General features: G+C 42.7%; 1 protein-coding gene and 1 long non-coding RNA gene across 7 annotated transcripts in view; one reads left to right on the top strand and one right to left on the bottom strand.

Annotated features, from left to right (window-relative positions):
- The window catches only part of LOC128322773 (dynein axonemal heavy chain 5-like), a 240,360-nt gene that overhangs the window by 6,951 nt on the left and 205,432 nt on the right, over positions 1–27,977 (top strand). For 4 of the 6 annotated variants that reach the window (XM_053244679.1, XM_053244680.1, XM_053244681.1 and 1 more), the window contains exons 2-6: positions 13,360–13,494; positions 18,560–18,644; positions 19,773–19,930; positions 20,231–20,452; positions 24,478–24,615. In XM_053244679.1, coding sequence (XP_053100654.1) covers positions 13,360–13,494; positions 18,560–18,644; positions 19,773–19,930; positions 20,231–20,452; positions 24,478–24,615 — 738 coding nt within the window. Of the gene's footprint in view, positions 1–13,359; positions 13,495–18,559; positions 18,645–19,772; positions 19,931–20,230; positions 20,453–24,477; positions 24,616–26,626; positions 26,660–27,977 lie in introns of those variants that run through there. The other 2 variants (XM_053244682.1, XM_053244684.1) reach the window with 2 other exon arrangements.
- Positions 689–27,213, bottom strand: LOC128322774 (uncharacterized). The gene is made up of 4 exons (XR_008305981.1): positions 26,789–27,213; positions 13,399–13,479; positions 8,227–8,375; positions 689–2,309 (listed from the first exon to the last, which is right to left on the bottom strand). It is a non-coding gene; the product is annotated as an uncharacterized LOC128322774 (long non-coding RNA).

The raw sequence follows: 27,977 nt of genomic DNA, 5'->3' as shown, positions 1-27,977 counted from the left end.
GGTTGCTTCTAATGTTACAGGACCTGATTACAAAGGTGTCAAGATGTGGGCAGATATTGTGTAGGATAACCTTTCTTATGAGCAAAGATGTAGCCGTGTTTGAAGAGGAGAGTCTGTGTAGTCTAGTGGCAGTCTACTTAGGCGCAGATGCATCTAAATACCAGTTGCAGGGAAGTAAGAGCAGGAGTGGGGGCGTGCCCTCATCCCCTGCTTGTGAGTTTCCTCCTAGTAGGGATATGCACGGAACTGGTTTGGAGGGCCTTTTACGGATCTCTGAACCAGTTAAAAAGTCTGGAGGTTCCCCTGGTTTGAAGGTGGTGCTGGGGATAGCCTTAAGGACTAGGGAGGGTGCCCCCCCCGCATTTCGCCTGCTGGCCCAGTGTGCAAAATTGGTCCCGTGGGGCAGCAGCATAACTCCTTGCCGCCCTGGTGCATCATGGACAGGAAGTGGCCGGAAGTGCCCGGTGCACGTGACATGTGTGTGCAAACAGGCACCAGGCACTTCCAGCCATTTCTGGTTCACGGTAGCAGGGGGAGAACTAGAGGTGCAGATGCTCTATGCCCGGCCCAGCTAGTTTATATTAATATGTGACCATTTGGAATCTGAGTGAGCATTGTAGCCACAGGTTTTACATTAACATTACAATGATACAGTTTGGCTGAAGCAAAAACTGTCTCCTCATTCTTGAATAGAGATTTGTTATTGAGTGTTAAAGATTACAGTGACATCATGCAAGATATAGCACACCATCAAACCAGAGAAAACAAATGAAAAAGGCCCAGTGAGCTGCATTAAGGGTCATGGGCCTCAAGGAGTGCCTCTCCAAAATGTTTTGTAAAGAGAATGTGGTTTGTAAAGAGAAAGTGCTTTTGTGGTTTGTAAAGAGAAAGTGACCTCTGTCGGCATGCATTACACAATGGGGACCAGACAATTTCTACAGGGTCTGGTTTTACCTTGCTTCTGGAGAGATTTCCTTCATGCACTGGGTTTTCCAAAGAGAGCAACATGCCAAACGAATTTGTGGCAACATGCCAAACTCGAGGGTACCAGATCTGCACCGAGAACTCGTCTGAAGATTTCCGTTGATGCATATTGCATGCACACCTTTGACCCCAGCACTGGGGTTATGTGTGAGCTCGGGCTGCTTATAGCCTGAGAAGATACAGAGATGGGCACCTCGAATGCCTGTTGCACAGTGATATCCCCCAATGCACCATGCTTGTTGCACGGTAAATTGTAGGATATTTTGAGGCTGGGAGGCATTGTCCTGGCCTCCAGAGATCCGCACTGTGTGCAGCAGTCGGTGCTTCCCGCCACCTTTGCAGGATCATCTTGGGGGAGGCCTTCCCCCCTCCCTCCCTGACTTCTGGTCATGTTTATGGCCTTAATATATGCCAAAAGATGAGTGTACATCTTCAGCCAGCCACTACAGATTCCCCCCACCCGCACCACAATTATCATAGAAACTTCAGGGCTTGGATCAGAAGCCTCCAAGTTGGAAACAGGGACTTAGTCTAGTGAGGTGTGTAGGCTGGGGGTGCTTAAGCCTCAGAGCTGGAGCAAAAGGGAACTGGTGTGTGCCACATAAACCTCTCTGATTGGCAGGTAGTATGAAGTCTCTGAATTGGCAGGCTCGATAAAAATGCTAGGATCCCGTCCTTCTGCCTTTACCTGGGAGTTATTCACACATGGCTTCATGCTGCGGGGTAAATGTTGAGTGAAGCCATTTCAAATTACACTCATGTCATTGAGGGAAGCAGCCCCTCCCCTCTGCTCTCAGGTTTTATTTAGGTGCCGGTTCACATTGCATGCCTTTTTGTTTTTCTTCTAGCCAATGGGGTGGGTGGGGAGAGAGAATTCTAAAGCCTGTATCTGCATTCCTAAAAGAGTGTATCCCTCTTATCATGTTAATGATTCTACGGCAGTGCCTCTCCCTATTTGCTCCAGCGTTTTCAGAAAAACTCCTTAAAACCAGCATTTAAAAAACTCAGAAATACATTGGGATAAGCTAGAATTAGGAAGACAAAGTCCCATTTGTGTGTGGAGTGCTTCCAAGGATCTCAAATGGACTTCAGAGTGTGTTTGGCTGGTGTGTGAACGGACACACTCTCTTCTGGAGGAGATTCACGGTAACAGCCCTGTCTGTAAAGCTTCCCGGTCAGCAGGATAGTAGCACCCTTTAATCTGCTGCATTTCAGGCTCCAGCTTCCAGTCTCTGACCTTTGGGATCCTGAACTGCAAAACACACTCTCCAGATCTAGATTTGGGTATAGCTGCTCATAGCCCTTGTCTGGTCCTGATCGTTTTTCTGGCTCAGGGGAAAAAAAGTAAACACATTAGTCATCCTTGGATGATATTGAATCTGTTGAGGCCAGTGCATGAGAGAGGCATACAAGAGTGTGTTGACTTGCTATGCTCCTCCTTGGCCTCAAGTGCTTCAGTGTTCAGTGCTTGTCTGCAGATCTCCCCGTGTTATTCAGTGCTGCCCTCTGCAGACAAACACTGAATGTGGGGATGTCTGGAGAGTGAGTGGTCAAAGAGTGGTTTGGTGCAGGGGCATGACTAGGCGGCATGCTCCCATTTGAACTCTCGTGAGCTGATATTCCACAGACTTGATTAGATTCCACTGATCATTGAAGATCAGTTTGTACTGGTTTTCCCCATCCCTCCTGCAAAACAACTTACACTTCCTATAAGGGCAAACCTTATCAGGTTTGAAGAGGGCTAGTGAAGGACCTCTTAACAGCTTAATCTATGCCTTTCTTTTTTAGAGAAAGGGACTCTGTGTGTGTGTGTGTGTGTGTGTGTGTGTGTCCCTGCCCAACACATCTATATTATTAATCTCCAAGACGGGCCATGAGTGGGGACGTGGCAGAAAGGAGGTGATTGGCTGACAGAGGGGGAGGAGGCAATTGACTGAGAGGGGGAGAGAGTTCTGGAGCAGCAGGGAGTTTTGTGGGGTGGCTAGAAAGCAGTTTGACAGTTGGCTTGGGGGTGCCGTGAAGCGGCAGGGAGCTCGGAGGCTGGGGTTGGCTTCGGGAGAAGGACAGTTGGCTCTGGGGGCTGCAGGCGGTTGGCTGAGCTGTGCTGTGAAGCGGAAGGAAGCGGGGGGCTCAGAGGTTGTCAGGCAAGCGGGCAACAGTCCCTGGCAGTGGCAGAGGGAAGCAAAGACTGTGAGACAGAGACAGAGGATAGAGAGAGGGGGCTGTGGGGAGAGCAAGCGAGAGAGTTGTGGAGGGCAGAGAGCGAGCGAGAGAGTTGTGGAGGGGAGAAAGTGAGTGAGAGAGTTGTGGGGGGGAGAGCAAGCGAGAGCGTTGTGGGGGGCAGTGAGAGCGAGCGAGAGCATTGTGGGGGCGGCGAGAGCAAGCGAGAGCATTGTGGGGGGCGGCGAGAGCGTTGTGGGGGCAGCAAGAGCATTGTGGGGGGCGGCGAGAGCAAGCGAGAGCATTGGGGGGCGGCGAGAGTGAGCAAGAGCATTGGGGGGGGGATGCCACAGGCTCAGTGCAAACTTGACTGAGAAAAAGTCCTTAGTCTGGGCTAAAAGCAAGTTAAATTGATAACTAAACTACACAAAAAAGAACAAGCCAGAAAGGAATAACCCACTGCAAAGAGCACAGCGTTGGCATAAAATAGACCATATCTTGATTATGTTATGCTGTATATTTCCTGGCTGATAATGGGGAGTGAGATCAGGCAGGGATGAAGCTAGGGGAGAGGGGCCCCCGTGTTCATGCCTCTCTCCCTCAGAGTGAGGAAGATAATGAAGAAAATAGGGTGGGGTGGAGCTGGGGGGCCCCTCAGGAGCTTGGGGGCCTGGGTTCTTTGAACTCATCTGCTCAATTATAACTACACCCCAGAGATCAACAAAACTCTCAGTGTACAGTAATTGCATCACAATACGGGATGCTTGTACTACAGCACACAAAAGAGGGGAATAACTTGATGTGGGGCTGCTATTTATGGTCTTATTTGTTCTTTGCAACTTGCACTTCTGCCCTTATAGGAAGTGCACATTGTTTTGGAGGAGGGATGGATGAAACCATTACAGATTGATCTTCAGTGATCAGTAGAATCTAATTTGTCTAGCTGATGGAAGTTGGTATGAAAAGGCAGCACCCTTCCTTTGAAGTTGTTTCAACAAACTGCTTAAAATGGATGACTTAAATTGTATTTTCTGGAGATTCCAGAGAGGACTGCAGTACCATGACAATGAAATATGAAAGCAAAGACAGCCAGTTTGCACTGTTGAGCAAAACAAGCAAAGCACAAGTTAAACTGACCAAGTGATAGATGAATAACAAGGTCATTAACAAAAATAAGCTCAAGCATGTAATTAGCAATATAAACTAAAGAGTTCCAGATGACTAACTGTGCTTTAAATCTCTCTTTACACAATGAAATGTGTTAGCAACCTGGACAAGGACATTGTTGGTTTAATATTTATTGCATTTGTAACCTATCCTTCCTCCAAGAAGCTTATGGTGGCCTAAATGGGTTTTCTCTATTTTATTGTCAGCTTTCACCATGTGAATTAAGTTAGGCTGAGAGAAGGTGTTTGGCCCAAGGTCATTCTGTGAGTTACATGGCTATGTTGATAGAGTATGTATTTTTAAATATATTAGCCCAAAGAAAGTTAAAATCAAGAGGCAAATATGAAGGTGAAGAAAAATGCAGATGAAGTACATTTTAGTCTTCCAATTAAAAATCTGTTTGAAAAGATGAGCTTGAATAATTGGATAGAGAAAATAAGGAACTCCTCCATCCTTTGCAGCTATATATAAAATTTCAAGGCACATCTGAATTCTAGTGCACAAATGTGTTCAGACTCTTAGGATAAGGAGCAAGAAGTTGGAGTGATGAGGGTTGAACTTCTTGTTTGTTTGTTTGTATTTTACTTGTGCTCCATCCAGAGCCTTTGGATGGGGTGGTATAAAAAGGAATAAATAAACAATCCCAGTATTCCTCCTTGAATTATATTATTGTATTTACTCCCATGTAACCATGTCTCTTCATTAAAGAAACAGACAATTAGCTTCAATCAGTGTGTTGCTTGGAATTCAAATTAGTGAGAAGGATATATGAATCTGAAGGCTAAGAGTCTAAGTACATCTTTTTGGCTTCTTGTAATTTGCACAACTCTGCTAATTAACTTATAAAATGCAGTCATTCATCTTAAGTGTCTTCTTGTGTATCCAGCGATCTCAGTTTTCATTTATTTACTTACAATGTTTATATACTGCCATTCTGTCAATGCACTCAAGGCAATTCAGAGTATAAAATAATGATTTGTATTTTAATAGACATGCTAGAAAAAGGGATAGAGAGGGAAGATGAAAATAAGCAAATTCAGGCACTGGCCAGTCCAAGAGACACTTATGGGAGCAAAGGAGCCAAACAGCAGTTGGTCTCAGGTAGATCAATAGAGGGACCTCACTGTCTCACTTCTCCCTCGGATGCTTCAGGTGGGATGACTCCTGATAGAAATGGACTTAAATAGGCAGTCCGTCAGATGATTCATTCTTATGATCACACAGAATGCGGCTTCTTAAGAAAAGTCACAAAATTATGTTCAGTGATTGATCAACTGTATTCTATTCAGCAGATGCTCAACGAGCTGTTTGGAAGTAGCCAGAAATGATTTCCTGTTTCTTTCATCCCAGGAAACATAGCACCAAGATTGGGTCAAACTCCTATTGATGACAAAACAATGAATCTAAATCACTGTGCATTTGTCAAATGATATTGGACTCTTCAAATTCTGTTTTGTTTTGTTTTGATGACATCCCCATTGCTGATAGTACTATGCTTCACTGTAGTGCAGAAGCGACATAGGGATTGAGTAGAATTCAGAAACGGCTGTTGTAAAGATGAATTCAATCTGTGTACTACTTCAGCTGGTTTAACAAGAACATTTTGTCCTCCTCAGTTAAGGGTTCAGTGTAGAAGCCTTCATTAGTCAACTTCTGGACTGAAGTTTTTGTTGCTTCTATTTCATTCTCCATTGATATCTCTTGGACTGATCCAACTGTTCTATTCCTGGACAAAATTACTGCTGTTGTAGCAGATGCATCCATAGCAATGACCCCAAGTGGCTCTAACAGGAAAGAGAGAATCTCAATTCTTTGATCAGAATAGTAGCAAATGAAGCCAGACTACTGCCCCATCTTTGATGCTTACTAAAGCCAATAATGGCAGTTACAGTAATTTTGGGACAATGACCAAGGATAACACATGAAAAAATGAGCAGGTTTCCCCAGACTGGATTAATTTAAACTTCAGTCCTGGAAAATCTTCTATATAATCGCTTTGCATTTCTTGGGGGCAAAAAGAATAGAAACTCAGTCTTGCTGAGTTTAATTTAAAAAAAAAAGCCATTATTGTTATGTCATAGATGAATATTAAAAAAATTTCTTTGAAATTTGCAAAAACTTTTTTCTAATGGCAGTGCTTACAAAATGAAGCTGAGTTTGGTACATTTTACAGATCTTGTCACTTGGTGGCACCACAACACCACTTTTTACATTTGTATTGAAAGAGAAATTCCCCCCTTTTCCAAGTGTGTTCTAGTGAGCCTTGTAGGTGGCATCCTGCTGGCTGTATGTTTTAAAAGCAAACGTTGATTTAAACTGCAGTGAGTTAACTCTGGTACAATATTATTACCGTACTGCGCAGCATGAACCAATTAATTCTATGCCCAAACTTGGGAGCTACTGGCTCTTTCTTTTCTGTGTTTGCAAAACTATTCCCTATGTACTGGAGATATGTGTCATACTTATCTAAACATTAGAGTTAGTGCCTCTGACACTGATTAGTTGAGCTGGTATGATGTTATGGAATGTTTATGAATATTTCAATTGCTCAAGGAACAAAACTATGAGTGTCTGCAGTTTCAATGAATATTTGTCAGGAATTTAAATCTTACACAGGCTCTAGGGACAGCAGTGGATTAGCCTGTGAAGAAGGTAGAGGTCTGGGAACAGGTTCTAGGAGGCAGAGAAAGTAACGTAGCTTAGACACTTGGTGGATGACGGAAGGCTGAAGGGCAAGCAATAGGCTGACATATGGGAACTTAAGGGAAGGAGGAGGCTTAAAGGAAGGGACACAAGGGCAAAAAGAGGCTCTGAAGAAACAACAGTGGTAAACGTCAGGAGGGGTTCTGTATGCTTTGAGGAAGAAGAAGGCAGGAATGTTAAGGAGTTTGACCAACTAACAGGCAGAGGTGCTCTTAGGTAATTATGGAGCCTCCTCTGCTTCCCTGCTGCAAATTAAGCATCATCCCCCTACACATACTGTGACAAACACAGTATTTTTAGCACATGGGTTCTTGAGGGCACAAGCAACTGAACTCACAAGAATGTAAGAATATAAAACGAGTATATTCATGCAAATATGCAGTAGCAGAAACATTTCAACACACAACTCCTGCCCTCCCCACCACCCAGGTAACAGGCCATGTGCATAACCTTCCTGTCCCTTCTGAACTCTGCAAAGCTTGCTTGAGTGTGCCCTTGACTTCCGTGTTCCTACCTTAAACATCTGGATCCCCTGGCCTTGATGTTGCATCTCTTTGAGGACCAGCTAGTACATTACTTTCCACCCTAAATAGAAATAACCACTGTGTAGGGAAGTGTGTACCATAGTTAATGAGGTAAAGTACACATATTCTGCCATAAACATAGCAGCTGCTCATCTTGTAGAACACTTTCCAATCAGGTTTTCAGGATGTCTGTACAACTAAGAGGAGAGTAAACTGCATTGTCTTAAAATAATAATAATGAAAGATTGTGTTGCAAAAAACATTGTGATCACCTAGATAGAGCTTAGCTTAAAGTTAATTATCAGGTTCTGCCTGTAGTTTCATAAATCAAAACCAGAGTAAAAATTGACACTTTGTATAGCCATTAACAGCCATTGCCTAACAAAGGAAAAAATGTGTTTGCCCAAGATCAAAAGAACAAACAAGAATCAAGACGAGGCATGTTTGTTTATAAAGGGCATCAAAACCCTGACTGTTAGATTTACATGTGGATCCTGACCAGTAGTTTCATGTCAATGCTACCATAACAACCCTGAAGCTGTGTTGGTTTTATTTCTATAGCTCAAACTCTTGAGTTCTGGGACACTGGACGGCTACTTAGGATGGATCAGGAGCTCTTCAGATCTAGTCTAGTTGTGGGCAAACAGCAGTGGATTAATGAAGAAATCTAAACTTTCAAGGCACTGACCTTTGTAAGAGATCCTAATGCTCCAAAATCTTTGACTAAGGATTCGGAGCAGCAAGGCAAATGAGGATATTACTGGCTTAAGTTAACAGGTTGCTGTTTGCAGTGTCCATATTTTGGCTAGTAAAATGTTCAGGTCTGGAAGGCGACACCTTTGGAAAGAAAGCGTTGGCAGAGTTTTAAAGGTGAGAGACTTAGAAGTGGAGTTGCACTTCATTAAAAATCCAAGTACTCCATTTGGTAATGTAGTCAGAATTCAAAAGGGCACCTTGCCACATCCATAAAGAATAATCTAAAAAAATAAAGGCACAAACAGGATTGCTTACAGCCATTTTTGTGGGATGTATTTTCATTTAATGTATGTTAAACTGTGTAAACCAGAAAATTTTGGAAAGCTGTTAGGCAGGTTCCTGTTCCTCTACAAGGATGTGGCAGTCTGTGACAAAGTTTTCTTGTGGAAAGCTTTTTGGAAGACAAAAAGGAAGATGTTTTGAGGAAGACGTTTGAGGAAGACTAATTATTAGTGCTTCATAACAATTATTGTTTCATGCATGACCCTTCCATCTATTATGGACGGATGATCTATGCATTTTGTATGATAAAATTGTAATTCTGTATATGTGTGTTTTACATGAAGTATTTTGATATGAGATGAAGGCTTGTTTTCAGATACTTTAGAAGATTTTGAGCTGTGTGCATGTGTATCAGTGATACAAATGTGTATCAGTGATACAAACCTGTGTATAACTGATACACAAATGTGTATCAGTGATACAAACCATATTTTTATGCACAAACTGATATTGGCTTGTTTCCTGTTACATGTTAGGTGGCTTGCTTGAGTTGCTTTATAAGCTGCCTGTAACATGCCCCCATTTCTTAACATTCTCCAGCCCTTCTCAGGCATTATGTAACTGTGTATGCTATGCATGGTTACAGTGCCAGCAGGAGTGTGCTGGTCAGTGCTGCTCGAACAGTAGATCAGCTTCCACTCTCCACTCAACACAGCATTTGTCTGCAGAAACAAATGCTGTACTTGAGGAGAGATCCTCCGTGTGATTCAGGATGTTGAGGACCCAGTATTCCCAGTTATGGGGAGGATCTCTCCCGGAATACAGCATTTGTCTCAGCAGAAAAAAGCTGTGTTTTATGGAGAGTGGGGAGGGAAGGCTTGCCAGTGCACTTGCCAGTTTGGGGTTATATAGTTACATAATGCCTGGGGGCCTGGCTGCTCATAATCCTGTATTGGATTAAGACTTATCTTTACCCGACAGGACTTATACCTCATCTCCTTGCCGCTACCCCACAACCCCGTTGGTGTATGATGGTTGAGGAAAGACTCCGGAAGATGGGCTTCTGCCCAGTACAATTGTTAGAACAGGGCGAGTCAACAGCAAGATCACTAGTTAAACAAAGGCTTAGGGACATAAATTTCCAGGAGGAAAGGGCCTCCGTAAATAGGCTGCTACAATTCCTAAGCACTAAGAAAGACTGGGTCACAGCCTCTTATTTCTATACAATCTATTCACCAAAGCTGCGCTGGGCGTTTACAAGAGCTCGCTTGAATGCTTTACCCTCAGCGATGCTAGTAGGGAAATTTGAGAGAAAACCCTATGAGGAGAGACTATGCCTTTGCGGAGCTGCTCCCGAAACACTAACACATTCACTGTTACATTGCCCACTTTATACAGATGAAAGAGATTTATTTTTATCTCAGTATCTGAAAGATCTCCAAAGCCACTCAGTGGAGACAATTCTTATATGCTTATTAGAAGACAGGGACCCAACAATATCCCTGGCGGTTGCTAAATTTTGTTATACATTGACCAAACTAAGAGAAGCTAGAGCACAGCAATCGGTTACTGTCAAAGATTCCTGATTTTATATATTTGATGACATTTTAGACTTTGTTTCCATTATTTTCTTTTTACTGTGTATATTCTGCGTATATTAATGTTTGATCTAAGATCGTAAATAAACAACAACAACATAATGCCTGGAAAGGGTGCCAGGATTAGAGAAATTCATGTAAATAGGTATTGGAGCATCTATTTTAATCAATCAATCAATCAATCAATTAATTAATTAAAAATATTTCTATACCACCCAAAACTTGCATTTCTGGGAGGTTTACAATTTAAACTTTTTCATTTAAAACATCAACTCAATTAACAATTAAAATCATTGAAAACATTGAAAACATTTAAAACCCAATATTAAAAATATTAAAACTATAAATCTCATTAAAAGCCTGGGTGAATAAATGTGTCTTCATTGCCTTTTAAAAAGTTGCCAGAGATGGGGAGGCTCTTATTTCAACAGGGAGCACATTCCAAAGCCCGAGGGCAGCAACGGAGAAGGCCCATTCCTGAGTAGACGCCAAACAAGTTGGCGGCAACCACAGACGAACCTCTCCAGATGATCTCAACAGGTGGTGGGGCTCATGGCGATGAAGACATTCTCTTAAATACCTCAGGCCTAAGCCGTTTAAGGCTTTATAGGTAATAACCAGCACCTTGTATTTTGCCTGGAAATGTATCGGCAGCCAGTGTAGTTCCTTCAACACAGGAGTAATGTGGTCTCTTCTAGATGACCCAGAGACCAACCTGGCTGCTGCGTTGTGGACCTATTGCAGTTTCCGGACTAAATACAAAGGCAGCCCCACATAGAGTGCATTGCAGTAATCTTTGACAACTAAATGGATTCTCCATGTATAGAAACAGTGCACTTCCACATCCAGATACTGAGGACAAACAAGAGGGGAGAGCTGTTTCCTTCACACCCTGCTTCTAAGCTTCCCAGGGGCCTTTGACTAGCCACTGCTGGAAACAGCACACTGGTTCTTAATTTCCCTTTCCTTTAACATTTTTTTTTTTAATGCAAGAATGAAAAATGCATGCCTTTTCTAGTTTAGTGGCCCTAAGATGAACTAGGGCCACAAGTGAAATGGATAGCTTGAGACGAGAAATGAGTATGCCAGAATGTTTTGTTTGCAGCAGCTGCTTGGGTAACCTGTTGCTTAGCAGCTTTGACTGGTGCTTTTGTCAAGCGGTTGAAGGCTTTTTGCTCTCTGGCTGAGATGAGATCTTTCCGTCTTACAGGTTGCTTAATTAGTAATTGACTTTGTTTTTAAGCTTATCATGAGACATCTTTGAAAAGCTAAATGACACATTGTTTGAGAACCAAAGTTTGAGTCCTGTTTTATGTTTTCTTCTGAGAAACACGAAAGACAGAATCTGTTGAAGGCAGAACTGAGTTGGCAAAATGTTCACTCTGCCCAATTGGCCACCAGCAAAATACTGTATATGGTACAACAATCCCCTCCTGTGTATTTAGACCAGAGCTTAGCCTCTTTCACCATGCCCTTCTGTCTCGCTGGCCTTCAGCAGAGGGTGGGTTGTGCCAGGTGCACTGCAATATGTCTGTCAGTTACCATGGAGATGAGGCCTTTACATTCCTCATATAGAGACATTCAGTGACCCACCTCCTCTTCCTAGCTCCCCAGTATGCAGGTACTACCTTTGGTAAAAGTGACCTGCATGCTAAAGACCTGGAGAGGTATGGACTGCTGGATATTTCCTGTGAAGCATGTAAAGAACTCTGCATTCACAGTAACGGACAGCACATTGGGGGCAGAACATGTAACTTGAAGTGGGGTGAAGGACTTAATAGACATCCAGTGATGATCTTCCATGCATGCAAGAGGGAATGCATGTGCCTACACGTTTTTTGGGGGGTAAGGTATATCATAAGGCATGCATACTCGAACAAAATTGCTAGTAGATAGTAATAAAGGATAGGATATTCTGTGGGCAGGATCAACCCATCCGCTAGACAGACCTAGGCAGTTATCTAGGACTGTACAGTGGTATAAGAATGTAATCTGTAATACTGCACCCTGCTCCACAAAGGACCTGCTTCTGTACCCCCAAAATAAATTTTTCTTTGCTCATTGCATCTTAGCCCACCCAATAACCAGCTAGTTTCATAAACTGCACTTCCTCTCTTGAATGTAACTAGTAATAGCAACAGGATATGTTGCTCAGCTTGATTTCATACTGGGTTTCAAAATTAGGAGAAGCATCATTTCATTTATGAAGTGTTAATGTTAAAGGTTTTTTTAAATTTAAATTAAGGTGTTGTGCAACTTCACACCAGTGTGGGATAGTCATTGGCTAGTCATCCACAAGGGCTGGTAATTCAATCTCATGAATGAGCAGTGTGCTCAGCTCAAGTTAAAGCCAAAGCTTTGCATTTTTCATCTGGGAGGGCATTAAAATTAAACTTTGCCTAAGGTGCAAAAACCCTAGGGCCAACCCTGTATGTGCTCTGTGGGCAATGTTTCAATTAAAAATTGACCCTAGAAACATTCCTTTGGGTTAAGCCATTGATTGATGGAGGAAGACAGGCAAACTTAGCTGTCATCTTCCCCTTTGACTCCAGTTCTCCAGTTCAACATTTAGAATAGTCAGCTGAACTTAATTCTCCTACTTAATACTTTTAATTTTTCATTGCTTTTCCAGGGGCCATTTTAATTCTTCACCAATAGAACGCAATTGGACTGTAACTATCAAAAAGAAAATTCAAGAAACTGAGATGTCCACTAGGGCTCTGGCTACAGATAGGGGAAATTATGCACTCAACATTCCAGAGACCAGAGGAGAAGTGACTATTGCCAGAAAATGAGCTGTTACCATGACTAGGGATTAGGAACAAATGGGCACACCAGCAAGCAAATATCAGGGGCTCTCACTTGCTTCTCTAGCAGAGGAGGAGCAAGAGAAGGAGCCACTGTAGGTGGGTTCACATGTACTATTGTCCCTTCATTGGTACACGAGGCAGGGATTTCTTCTCTTTTTCTCCTTCTCTACCAGACAAGCAGAAAGGAGCTGCCATCTCTGCTTCTGTGCTTAGTTCCTGTGAACATCCAGATTTCCTTATGCTTCCCCCTCACTTTCCTCAGTAAACTTACATGAGGCTCAGCACCTGATTTGGTTTCAGGACCTTGGAATGAAGATATGGTGAAGTTTTTTGACCAACAGGTTCATAAATTGGAACTTATTGAGCTCCAAATGCAGTGATTGAAGAAAATCTCTGCGTTCCAAACAAGGTAATAATGAGACATTTCTCCCACAGCAAAAGCTGAAGGAGGAGAAAGAGGCCAAACGAGCTCACCTGGATGGTAGACATGATTATATATTGTCAATTGTTGCTTCCTGTGTGGGTCTTGAGAAAACGGAAGTGGAAGATGCTATTCTGGAAGGAAATCAGGTATGTTAATGTGCATAACCCGCTGGGTACAGGCATCATTTGCAAGTAGAGGTCTGCCAGATGTTCAGCCATATTGGTTTTTCAGATCAGAAGTCACGTTATGTTGAAGCGGAGGGGGTATGGTTCCTGAAAAACCTCTTCAGTATTCAAATATTCACCTTTTGCATTTTGTTCTTGGTTACCTTTGTTTTGCCTCGCTGCTGCTTTATAATTAGTGGCTAACATCCAGACTGACTTATTCAATAGTATTACTCAGAAGTTGCACTAAAGGAATACTTGATTCCAATAAGACTTCTGTTGAGTAATTTACTCAGAAGGTCACTTAATGGGTCATCTTCTTCGGAATAGCCACAGGGTGATCCTAGCCAACAAGGAGTTACATACTGTATGCGAATGTGTCATAAGACTACAAAGATGATCTAATGTGGCAACATAACGCTACTGAAAAACATAACTGATCCTGGAAAAATGGCCTCCCCCTTAATCTTAACTCTGTATGCAAGTTCTTTCTCAGGGGTAAACTATAAATCAGAGCAACAAAATAAATGAAAAGGCTATCCTAACTCAATTTAAATAAAGATATAATGCACATTACTAAAATATCACCTTTGAAAAAGTCCTTTGAATATGCTTTTGTTGGCTGGCATCCTGATTAAACTATTAATAAGTAGTTTCACTGTAATTAATGGGGCAAGTTAGTCCCATTAATTTTGTCTCCTCATGACTAACTTGTCCCATTAATTTTGGTAGAACTACTCATGAGTAATTCTGGAGGTCAGCCACTATATTTAATCTATTTTTATATGGATTTTGTTTTGTGATTATTTGCGTATTTTAATGAATTTGCTAACCCTTATTGGTTTTCTTTGCAATATTCATCTTCCCTTGAGGAAGAACCTGTACATCAAGGCACATTTGGCACCATTTCTCTGGGATGAAATAATACTTTTGCCCAACATTTTTGGCCTTGTGCATCTCTTCACTGTGTGAAGCAGCCCACTCTCTGTTTATATTCTGTTGGTGGAATAGATTATGCTTATCCTAATTTAGTATTTGTCAAAATTGGCTTTGAGATAATTATAAAACCTGTTAAATACAGAAAAATGTGATAGGCATAACGATAAAATACAGCGGCTGTCTTGCAGATTAAGTTAGTGTTACTTGGGAATTACTCTATAGGATTTCAAGAGAACTGCTCAAAAATAATTTAGTCAGCCAGTAAGGCCATTCTCGTGACCAGATTGCGTGGTGTGGGTGGGGAGGGGTGGTGGTGGTGCAGGTGCAGAAGAGAAGGCAGGCTACAACCTTCGACATGACATGAGCCTGCTCTGGGCTCTGCCTCTTGCATATCCACATGAGCAGTGCTCATGTCACTGGGTTCTCCTCCTAAGGTAGGAGGAGGAGAACTCGTGCTGGGTCTTCCAGGATCCCACAATGCACTGTGTGAGCAGTGGAGTGACTGCCCTCAGCTTTGCAGCAGCTTCGTTCTGCCTAGCCCTTCTCCCCGCCGCCCCTGAGACTCTGATTAACATGGCTGCCAGCTGCCCAGGAGCAGTTTTGCAGGCGGTAGAGGCGCAGAGGAGACCAGAGGAGGAGGAGGTAGGAAGAGGTTTGTTCTCTTCTTACCTCACTTTTAACCTGGATAGCTAATCTGGGTTACCCAAGAATGAAGCTTCTTAGTCGAGATGGCTCCCAGTACACCAGATGACCAGAGCTACCTGGGATAACCTTCTCCTACCCAGGTGGCTCTGGTCATGATAATAGCTCCAAAATCTTTGTAACAGATGCCTTCTCACTTACAAATGTGAATTTCCTGTTTGATTTAGGTAGACAGAGATTACAGGCAGACCTTTTTATGATTTAGGATTGCTACAAATATTGTCCTATGCTTCACAAGCCATGGATACAAATACTGGGATTACTCTCCATGTCAGAAAGTATTACTGTAGTGTTTAAATGACTCTTTCATATTGCACTTACTCAGTTCTTGTACTAGGGATGTGCAAAACATTTTGACTTGTAGAATGAGAATTCACACCTCAGAAAAAACTTCTGAGGTGTGAATTCTCATTGTATCATAGCAAATGAGATTTTTTTTTTAATTAGACAACTCTCATGACCCCACTTTCACTTTTTCACACTCTCTATTACTATGAATAATATGAGGAAGTAATCAATTTAGCACACTTCACCTTATGAAGACAAACCTCATAAAAATAAATTCACCAAAATTCACCCCTCTGCCCAATCACTCTTAAATTGGGGATGGGTGGTAGCCTCCACCCATTAGGCACTATCTACCAGCCCACCCCACTCCTTTGGGGCAGATCCACTTTCTGCCCCCAATCTGCCCCAAAGACACCCAAACTTCAAATATTCCCAAAAAATCAGCCCTCTGCCCAATCCCCCTGAAATTGGGGTGGTAGCCTCCACCCATTAGGCACTACCACCCCACCCCACTCTTTTGGGGCAGATCCACTTTCTGCCCCCAAACTGCCCCAAAGTCACAAAAACTTCAAAAATTCTCAAAAAATCACCCCTTTGTCCAAACCCCCTGAAATTGGGGTGGTAGCCTCCACCCATTAGGCACTACCACCCCACCCCACTATTCTGCCCAGGCCCCACTTTCTGCCCCAATCTGCCCCAAAGACATGGAAATTTCAGAAATTTACCAAAAATCAGCCCTTTGCCCAATCCCCCTGAAATTGGGACGGTAGCCTGCACCCATTAGGCACTACCACCCCACACCACTCCTTTTGCCCAGATCCCATGCTATGCCCCCGAACTGCCCCAAAGTCACTAAAACTTCAAAAAATCACCAAAAATCAACCATGAACCAAATCACCCGAATTTTTTGGGTCCGAAATTCAGGTGATTCGGCTCGTGCCCAAAAAATATCGGGGGACATCGGGGGTGATTCGGTTCAGCCCGAATCACCCAAAATTGTTCGTTTCAGGCACAGATCGTTCTGTGCCCGAAATTTTTTGCACATCCCTAATTTCCACTGACTGTTCTGACATCCATTTGCTCCCTTCTGTTTATATTCTGTACTATTTCTGCTGGATCTCAGATTGACAAAGGCAGAATCTCAGATTGACAAAGGCACCCAAGCAGTGTTCCCTCAAACAGGGATTCCCAGATGTTGTTGACTACAACTCCCAGAATCCCCAGGCAAAAGCCATTATAGCTGAGGATTCTGGGAGTTGTAGTCAACAACATCTGGGAATCCCTGTTAGTGGGAACACTGCGTCCAACCCTGCCTGCCTTGAGTTGTGGTTTGTTTTGTTTGTGAGATAGTGCTGTGGTGAGAAATGGGCAGTGGCAGTGCGCCTCCCTCCCTCTCTCTCTGTAATATTTCTTGGTGATTGCTGTGATGAGCAACATATCTGGGCTTGAGACTGACTTGTGCTTTCTTCATTGCTCTGGTCTGGTCTGCACTGTAATCTTCATTGAAAAGTGTACTCAGTCAAAATGTGGCAGTAGTTCTAGTTGAACTTATGGCTATGCTTGCTACTAAGGGTGCTGCTGTGGCAGCTGTTGCAATGCTAGAGATGTAAGGAGTCATAATTGTGTGTGAGAGAGCAACTTGTGCCAATGATGTAACAGCAGCATAGGCACCGGGGCTGGCACTAGTTTCTGGGTCAGTGATTATTTTTTTGGCCATTTTTGGACTGTGTTTAAAATGTGTGCTCTGTCATGGGAGGGACAGATTCCATTTTATTGTGTGTTTTTGCAGTGTTTTTCAAGGCAGGGTTGCAAAATTTGCAATGCAAAACATGTGTGTACAGTGCACTCTGTTACTGCAGCTTGTTCTGGCCAAGTTGTTTGGTAAGACATGGTGGGTGTTACCTACCACCTAACCCAGTGGCGGAGCCCACAGAACAGTGGCCCCTGTTCTGCTCTTCTCTCATGACCCTTCCTTGCATGCAAATGGGGTGTGTCCAGGCTCAAAAGAGTCTGTGCGATCTCTCCACTCTGGAGCTTATTTCCAGGCAGTATTTGCGGCTGCCTGCATTATTTCCCTTCCTCTTACTCCAGAGAGGGAAAGGGAAATAATGCAGACAGACAGCAAACGCTGGCTGAAAATGAGCTTCAGAGACCTTGCACAGGCTCTTGGGAGCCCTAGACATGCCCTGTTTGCTCATGTTGTCACACGCAGAAGGGGCATGCTCAGGGTTCCAATGAGCCCTTGCAAGCTCTCTGGAGCTCTGGCTGTCTGCATTATTTCCCTTTCTTTCCTTCACTGGAGGAATGGGGCGGGCCTTCAGACAGTTGGGCCACACCCACATGTGCGTGACATCACGTGCACCCGATTTCTTGCGCAGCCCTTTTCATTTGCAGTCCGGGTTCACCACCCCTCAATGGTGGCTCCACTCCTGACCCAACGCATAAAAGAAATCGGCAAGACTTAGTGGGCAATTTTAAACAAATGTCTAACCTTTCCCCCAAGGGTACATTTTTTTAAAAAATTCCCCACTTGCCCATTTCTTTTGTGGGTTGATGGTAGGTAGCACCAATCATGCCATACCACACGACACACTTTGGTGTCTCTAGGAGCTACCCATGGGGAACAATGGGGTGTTTCAAGTTTCTCCATTGTTCCCTATGGCTGAAACACTTGAAACATTTTGAGTTGTTTTGTTGAAACATCTGGTTCGACCACTGTTTCGATGAAATGTTTTGACCGTTTTGTGTTTTGCTTTGAGCTCAAAACAAAATGTAAAATCTATTTCATGCACATCCCTAGCTGGTACCCGTGGTTGCTTCTTGATCTGTGTATCCACACTTGGAGTGCCAATCCGTGTGTGTGTGTGTGTAATATTTCTGACATGGAGATAGATTCCTACACTGGAATAAGTGACAGATCAAAAAGGCATTACACTACAGCAGACCCAACTACCTTACCAGGGTGTTGAGAAGAATAAGAAAGTTATTGTGGGGCCTGACTCTCCTCATTGAGGCATGTGCAGTCTGAGTAGTGCTTTGTACTTGGTTGGGTGTGCTTTCTCTAACCAGCTATGCATAGATATCTAGTCTTGAAATATGTGAATTTAATTTTTAACAGATTGAGCGTATTGACAAATTTTTCACTGTGGGAGGTTTTCGTCATATCATGTTCTACTATCAAGATGTGGAGGCATCTGACACAGGTAGGCAAAGAAATGCTCCTAGTGTTTTACTAGCATATTCCAAGGAATATAGTGCACAATACACTCCCTGTTGTATGCACGGGAGGGGGATGTCTTTGGTGTTTAAGTGAACCCTTTAGGGAACCCTTTCGCTCCACCTCCCCAACTAAGCACGGAGAGCAGGTGTCTGCTACATATAATGGGTGGTCTGTACACATTACCCATAGAACAATCCAGCTGTCTCATACTTCTCAGGGCCAAACATGTAGGCTACTAACATGTATGCTTGGGTCACTTGAAGTCTCATGTGACCCATTGAGTCTCATGGGTAGGTCTGTGTTGTTTGTATGTGATTTATAGAATTTAAGCATGTTAATGACCTGGCTATACCAATTTCTGAATCTCTCAGTTTAGATGGCATGTCAGACAATGCTTTTTATGCTTCAGTGGACATTGGTTCATGATAAAACGTTGTCCAAGATCATGGGGTGTGTAAATCATGTTCATATGAATCAGGATTTGACTGTATTATGAAATGATGATATACACACATAAATGGTCTTGTGGTAGCAAGCATGAATTGTCCCTTTTGCCTAGCAGGGTCCACCCTGGTTTGCATTGGAATGGGAGACTACATGTGAGCCCTGTAAGGTATTCTCCTTAGGGGATGGGGCCACTCTGGGAAGAGCATCTGCATGCTTACATGAAGAAGGTCCCAAATTCCCTGCCTAGCATTTCCAAAACAGGGCAGAGAGAGAGACTCCTGCTTGCTATCTTGGAGAAGCTGCTGCCAGTCTGTGTAGATAATACTGAGCTAGATGGACCACTGGTCTGACTCGGCAGAAGGCAGCTTCCTGTGTTCCTATGACCCATCGAGGATCAAACCCCACAGAGAAAACCTTCATATTGCCTTGGATTATCCCCCAAATGCTATTTTTCAGTGGAGGCAATTCATATAGTCATCAAATGTGGCAAATAAAATAATGTACTGTATATGCATGTATGAAGCAACCCTAATCTGTCTGCTTACTGCAAACTTGGTGAGCCCCCCTTTATTTTTAGAGGAGATGGGAAGAGTCTTGTTTTGCAACAGCCTGTGCTCTTCTTCAGTGTGCTGCCCTGAATTTTTCTTCTTCTAAAATATTCCAGGACATGGTGGTCCAACGGGAGCCAAGTCACACTCTGCCAAGAGCAGAAAGCCTAAAGTATTTGTGACAGAGGGAAGTGATGTTGCCTTAATGGGCATATGTGTATTCTTCATTAGAACTAATTCTTCCAAAGCAGTCACTACAGAGAACATTCATCGTGTAAGTAGTGTGTGTTTGTGCGTGTTTGTATGTATGTGCGCACACACATTTGGTTTCCATCTCTTGAACATGCTGAACATCAGTATTGCCTCTTCCTCTGCCCATCACACTGACAGGCACTTAGCTAGCAATTGCATCCAAGATACTTTCTTGTCCATTTGGGTTCTGCCAGTTTGCTATATAAATAAAATGTATGTCAATCCCATGTGTGGTGGCTCCAATTCTAAACACATTTTCATTCATGTAAGGCTGAAGTAAAAAATGTCCAACTAACAATGCCATTTGTTATTTCATTGTCAGGAAGTGGCTTTTAATATGCTGGATACTGCTCAAGGTGGTTTGCTGAACAGTATTCAGCACTTGCTCTCGGACATCTTCATTCCAGCTCTGAAGACTATGAACTATGGCTGGGGAGAATTGAGTGGTCCCCAGAAAGGGGCTAATGTTAAACAGGACTTCCTTGCTTCTCTAGAGGGATTTGTTAGTGTCCTTGCAGGAGCCCAACAGAGCTTGATGGAGAAGGTAGGCTTGCATCTTTATGTGCTGGAAGAATAAAATTAACTGTGTCAGGAACGGAACTGGTTAATCAAGGTAATGGAGGAAAATATTTATACAATGCTCAGGGGTAATTTACTCCTGCTAGGATAAAGTGGTGTGTGGCGACTGGAGGTGTCAAAGGGATGATCTTGGAGCTGCTTTTATTCATATCTCTAGAACTGTAATATGCAAGGGTTTAAGTGTATTAAAGAATTAATGGGTTCTGAAATTCCAGTTAATCCATCAGCAATTCTGTTGGGGTTTTTTAAAGTCAGTATTATCGGGAAAGATGGGGAAGTTGTTATAAATTGAATGCAATTACAGTATTATTGGTGAAATATTGGGAAAATGAATCTCAAGGGTAGAAGAATGGAGAACAAAAGTGAGGCAGTGTATTAAGGAGCAAACTCACTCCCTTGAGACACTTATGGGAATGCAGAGTTCAGTATGCTTGATTATCTTTTCTGGAAAACAAGCAGCCTTCTAGAATATTTTTGAATATGCTTAAATGAGAGGAGAGCTGGTCTTGTGTTAGCGAGCATAACTTGTCCCCTTAGCTAAGCAGGGTCCACCCTGGCTGCATTTGAATGGGAAACCACATGTGAACATTCTTAAGATATTCCCTTCAGGGGATGAAGCCACTCTGGGAAGAGCAGAAGGTTTCAAGTTCCCTCCCTGGCTTCTCCAAGATAGGTTTGAGAGAGATTCCTGCCTGCAACCTTGGAGAAGCCGCTGGCAGTCTGTGAAGACAATACTGAGCTAGATAGACCAATGGTCTGACTCAGTATATGGCAGCTTCGTATGTTCCTATGAGATGGAAATGCAACACAAGTGTTATCAATAATTTAACATTGGATAGCAGAAAGGTTTTATTTCTACGTACTATATATACTGGCTACTGGCCAATCTAGCTCAAATTAGTAGTGATAAGACCTAGTTCTCACTGAGGTGGTAAACCTGTACTTGGGCTATATCATTCATCCTTGCATGATTGAGTTCACTTCCATTCAAAACATTTGCTCCGTATAAAAAACTAGCTATCCAAGAGAAGGTTTCATGGAAGATGGTTTGTTGGAAAGGGTTTGCATTGGTAGCCTGTTCAGGTGTAGCCAGATATACAAGGTGATTGGAAGTGTGTTCACTAGTCACACCTGTGTGCTGACATACTCTTTAGCCACTATCCCTGCTCAGTTTTGAAAGGCCAAGTATATGTTGGTTTCAGCTGGTTTTCATAGCTGGCTCACTGATTTTTCAATACAAATTTTAGATGTGAATAATGAGTGTGTAACTATTTGCCGAAACTTTAACTGTTGTACAACTCTCAGGTCAATACTCAACCATACCCTTCTCTTCCTCATATTAAAGTTGAGATACTGCTTCTGATATTCAAATAAGTTGCATCTTATTTATTTATTTATTTATTTATTTATTTATTTAATTTATTTGAAATATTTATACCCTGCCCCTCCAGTGCACTACTGCTTGGGGTGGCTCACAACAATAAGATAGACACAGATACAATAAAAGTAATAAAAGTAACTAAATTTTTAAAAGTCAGATTAAAAATCACAGTTATTAGGTTCAAATTAAAACTGAAAATTATAAAAAGCTAAAGAACCTACCAGATATAACAAAACAATAATGGAGCATTAAAAAGCCTCCTTTAAAAGGTGCGTTTTGAGATGTTTTTTGAAAACACTGAGGGAGGGAGCATGGCAAAGCTCTTCAGGGAGGGCGTTCCAAAGTATGTCAGAAGTGCTGCACAATTAATCTGAAGACTAGGTTACAGTATGATTCTGCATTCTGGTGTACTGTCCCCTCTGTCCCTGATATTCCAAGTTGAAAAGGTAGGGGAGAGGGATAGAAAGTATGCCATCCTATCAGGAAAAGGCACCCTTTCCCCTTTGCACCCTCCTTTTTTGTGCCAGAAAACTGGCACAGAGGCAGAGAGATGGCATGTATATCTGACTATTCTTTAGTTGCACACATTTTAAATACAGGACTTGCTGGTAAAGATCAACACGAGTAATTAACTGCTATTGGTTAGTCGAATAGCTTTCCAACTTCCTGCCTTCAGATAATGCTCTCTGCGTCAGCTTATCTTATGAGGGACTGATGTGCACTGGAGAGGATTTGGGCTATGGGTGTTGTAAGGCACACACACTCAACTTGAGGTGCTGACTTGGCCTTCTTTATGATCTCTATGATCTGAGATTGCATCCTAGAACACACTGAACACTTTGCTTTTCAGGGAAAAATCAATTTTGTTTGACAAGAAGCTTTATTTATTTATTTATTTATTTATTTATTTATTTATTTATTTAACTTGTATAAAGTTTGTTTACCATTTCTGTTAGGGTTGCCAGTTTGACAAAAATGATAGTGTTTTTCCAGCATCGTTTCTTTTTTTTAATCAAGTGGACAGGCAGCAAGGGTTAATCACAGGCTATTTTTAGGAAGTCATCAGCTCCTTCCCTGACATCTGGACTCTGCTCCACTACCAGATGTTTCCTCCACATTTCTAAGAGTTGGCAGTCTTGTGACATCACTAGCCCCTGCTTTGGAAACTTCAGGTTTTCAGGATGCATCTGACTTGGCAACCTTAATTATTGCTCTTCCTATTGAGGAATGTTGATCAGCTTCTAAGACTTCTGAATACTCATTATAGGAACATAGGAAGCTGCCATGTACTGAGTAAGACCATTGGTCTATCTAGCTCAGTATGGTCTTCACAGACTGCCAGCGGCTTCTCCAAGGTTGCAGGCAGGAATCTCTCTCAGCCCTATCTTGGAGAAGCCAGGGAGGGAACTTGAAACCTTCCACTCTTCCCAGAGCAGCTTCATCCCCTGAGGGGTATATCTTACAGTGTTCACACTTCTAGTCTCCCATTCATATTATTATTATTATTATTATTATTATTATTATTATTATTATTATTTTATTTTATTTTACACAGTCAGACAGGTGTTATTGACTGGTTTGTTTTATCCAGACATCGAGTCCTTCCCAAGGACCTGGGATGCCAGAATTTTATTGTCAATGTTGTTGCTGTTGTTATAGATATCGTCGCAGAATATAGGCTGTTCCCAGTAAAGCTGCTTTTTGTAATTGGCTGATGGTGATTTCTGTGGCCCCTATGGTGTTGAGGTGCTCTTCAAGGTCTTTTGGAACTGCACCCAGGGCGCCAATTACCACTGGGATTATTTGGGTCTTTTTCTGCCACAGCCTTTCAATTTCAATTTGTAGATCTTTGTATTTGGTGATTTTTTTCTATTTCTTTTTCTTCTATTCTGCTATCCCCTGGTATTGCTATGTCGATTATTTTGACTTGTTTTTATTTCTTCTCGGCTACAGTTGTTGTTGTTGTTATTACTATTACATTTATATCCCGCTCTTCCTCCAAGGAGCCCAGAGCGGTGTACTACATACTTAAGTTTCTCTTTCACAACAACTCTGTGAAGTAGGCTAGGCTGAGGGACCCTGCTTAGCTAAGGGGACAAGTCATGCTCGCTAACAAAAGACTAGTTCTCCTCTCATCCTCAAGGTCGCTCAAAACACTGTCTGCTTTTGCACATTTCTTTCAACTGATATCCAGAAGTATGGAATCCTAAGAGACTTGGCCCTAGTTCTTGGAGGGACAACAACCTTCAACTAGATTTTAAACTATGCGCAGGTTTGCACAATTGTTGCCACGTCAGTAAATCAGCAGACGTGCACTCCTGCCATGTCTTTTGTGAACCCACCAACCATTGGTTCCTGACCCATCCATCCAATATTCTACTGACTTTCTCCTCCTAATTTCAAATCTGAGTTCCAGTAGGGTGGAGAAAATCGGTAGCATCTTGGACGGATTGGGAAGTGGCAGTTGGCAGGTTCACACAACCCTCCAGGAGTTTGTGCTTGAGGGCGATATGAACCTGTCCTATACATTTTAGAAAGTGTGTCCAAAGTCATTATATCTCAGAGTAAAATATATATTTAGAACCATAATTCCTTTAAACCTTGCTTAGGTGAACCTGAAGAATTGTGAAACCTATGATTTGAAAACCCTAAAAGGTCCTACAGACTACTTGATTGCAGCAAACAGCATGGAGACTCTGGAACGAATAGAGGCCTGCATGAAAGTGTGGATTAAACAAATTGAACAGGTGAAATTTGGATGAGTGCTGCTGCGTGTGGGATTAAAGGGCCTTTAGTCACTTACAGTATTTATGCACATAAATGTCTTAATACTGAAACAGTACACTGATGGCTTTGATAATAAGTAAACCATGAAACCAGAGAGATTATATTGTATAAATGGCTTCTTATTTAAAGAATGCATTTTGTTTTTTTCAACACTCTGACATAGGTGTAAACTCCTCCCTCCCCATTCTCTTTCTCAATGTTTACTTAGATCAATGCTTGTTTCGGTCTTCAGTGAGAGCTGATGTTGGAAATCTGTATTGCATTTTTGAGTTAATGGCCTTAATAATTATACTAGCTGATGACTGCTCAAATCAATGTCCTTTTTTGCTCTGAAATGATACTGCCATTTAGGCCATGGGCCTTTATATCACAATATTGCCAATTATTGTTCTCATAGCAGCAAAACAAATATTTTATACACTCTGTAATGCCTTGAGGAATATTGGCAAATATTTAGTTCATTCTGTTAGGTTGTTAGGACATCTTTTCCAGTTACAGCCTATGTCTGAATATGTGATCTGGGAACATTTAATGAAAGTAAAAAGTATGGAGGGAGATGTAGAAAAAGTGAAATGGCTTCTAGAGTCCTACAACACATCCAGCATTTTTGGAGCTACTTCAGTGTATAAATCATTTTGTTATGACGTTTTCATACATGGGTGTGGTTCCCCAGACCAGGGATCCTCAACGTTGGGCCCCCAGATGTTCTTGGACTTCAACTCCCATAATCCCCAGGCCCAGTGGCCTTTGGCTGGGGATTATGGGAGCTGAAGTCCAAGAACATCTGGTGGCCCAACGTTGAGGATCCCTGCCCCAGACTGCTTCCTTGTCTTTAGTTCATTAACTCAGTTATAACCTGTGATCTTGAGTGTATTCAAGTAGAGACTGTAATGATGAATGACTATAGGACATTAATGGATGGCAACTAATTTTATTAGCTTTCTCTTTAACTAGGCTTTGTGCCTATGGACTTGGCACTGAAATGGTGTAGTGTTCCAGAATGACCACCTTAAAGACTGGTTGAAGTGGGAAAACATTTTTTAAAAGACCGCAGTGATTTCTCATTGAATTTTTACTGTGGTGGTTCAACCATATTAGTCTTGCCATTGAGGATTAATCCACTGTTTTGTCCAAAATATTTTCTATGCATGAATTTGCCATATCTGACTAGTATTGCTGGGCAGCATACGGCTTTTCCTGAACAAACTCATGCATTGCGATAATTAGGTTTCACCTAAGAACCTATTCTGGTGGTGCTTTATTATAGAGATGAAAGAGAATCAAAACAAGATGTCTCTTATATTTTGCATTGTCCTGAGTGATGGATTTCCCTCATGACAGTCATTTCTCTGGTTTTCTTGGGTTTTTAAAATTTATGTATGACTTTTTTGGCAAGTGAATTATGCAGTATAGATGGGTTGGGTAGCAACCCATGTGGTATGTAACCACCATACTTCTTTAGACAGACTGATCCACAGTTGCAGAGGCACTACAAAATGCCCTATCACTAAGGGGGTACTAGATACCGTAGATACCATTTCAGTTTGGTTGGACTTAACTGAATATACACTCTCCTGTTCTTTGATGCCAAATGCCCCCCCCCCATCCATCTCTCTCTCTCTCTCTCTCTCTCTCTCTCTCTTGCACACACACACACACACACACACACACACACACACACACACACACACACCTGAGGTGATAGAGACAGCCTATTCATGGATCTCCAGTGGTGACAACAATGCACTAAACCTAGAATGAAACAATGTGACATTGACGTGCATTCTTGCAGAAAGTAAATGAGACTTGGTCTCAGAGGAGTTTCCATATTTTAGATGTAACCCTTACCTTTCCACTCAGCACTTTCCCCGTTGTGAATGAGATGGTAGGGCCTGAGCTCATTTAGGTGTGTGTGGGGGGGAGGAAGAATACAGTGAACCCCCAGATGAGTGTGGTGCAGTCCCTCCCTATTCTAATCCTAGGCAGGGTGAGGGTAGGAATCCGGTGAGCTACTTTCAAATCTATATAACCAGGTTTATTTAACCAAAGCGGGGGTGGGGTGGGTGGGTGGAGTGGAGGAATGATAAAAATGATTCCAGCACGTATATAATTCAAAATAAATCCCTCACTCACACACACAGTGGAAAGCCCTCAGAGTCCAACAGTTCAGTTGGGTCAGACCTGTCCCTCGTTGCTCCACTTTTCTCCTGAAGAGAGCTGATGTTCTATTCCGTCTTTTCTTATCTTCCTGCTTGTCCTGGCTTCTTGCTTGGCTTCTTTCTCTCACTCTAATCCTCTCACTCCAGAACTTAAATGTTTTCCTCTTGTTCCCTTCTCTTCCCTCAGTCCAGCCCTCACCTAGAGTTTACACTACGGTAACCCCAAAGGTCCAAAAAACCCACCTGTTCTTGTGCTCCAACAGAGGGCTACTCATATCTTCTTCTCTCTTTCTATTTCTCTAAGGCATACCTGTCACTAATCCCATGTGTGGCAGCTCTTGCAAGAGTTCGTGAGCGAACTGCCAGCAGAAAGCACCGGCACTGGCAGACAGGCTTGCGGGCGAGGTGGGAAACAAAATGGCTGTGGGGAGGGGAGAAAACTGTGCTGGCGGCCGGTGGGTGGGCAGAGGAAGAAAACGGCGGTGGTGGGCGGGCAGGTCATGGGGAGGAGAACTAGAGGCGCAGAAGTAAAACATATTACTCTAGAATAGCAGTCAGTTTCCTTCTAGCCTTATTAGCATATAGAATTCAATACTAGCTTCGCTCGTTTCATATGTCACGCCAAACTGGAGTTAAATGTGGCAGAGGTTGGAACTTCTGTACATCTGAATGGGTGAAACCACAGTTTCAAAGCAAGGGCAACCTCTGGTTTGCCTCAGCAAACTCCAATTTGAACCTTTGCTTTGTACAAAGGTTCTCTGTCGAGACCTCTGGTATGGCTGCTAAAGCATTACATCCGACTCCAGGCACTGCCATAATGGCGCTTTTGTGCCTATTTTCAAGCCAGAATCATGAGCACCAACACTCCAGGTGGCAGCATAAGCATCACAGTGCTGGGAGGGGAACAGTGCCGGGAGGGGAACGTATGGTGTGTGTGTGTGTATGTGTATGTGTATGTGTGAGAGTCCCGTGGTTGGGTTTAAAATACAGTCCCAAGCAGGGATCCTGGAGTAGCCAAGCTCAATAGTTTTTTTTCACAGAAAGGTTGGGGAATCTGGGCCCAGCACCTTCCCCTTGGGGGGTTATCAGTCCCTAGGTGTACTCACGAGAAGAACCTTCTGTGAGGAGGGTGTGTGCTTAGAGCTGTTCTTGTTGCATTTTGC

Source organism: Hemicordylus capensis, chromosome 4, assembly GCF_027244095.1.
Source record: "Hemicordylus capensis ecotype Gifberg chromosome 4, rHemCap1.1.pri, whole genome shotgun sequence".
In the NCBI taxonomy this organism is placed as follows: Eukaryota; Metazoa; Chordata; class Lepidosauria; order Squamata; family Cordylidae; genus Hemicordylus; species Hemicordylus capensis.
This window is presented reverse-complemented; position numbering and strand designations above follow the sequence as displayed.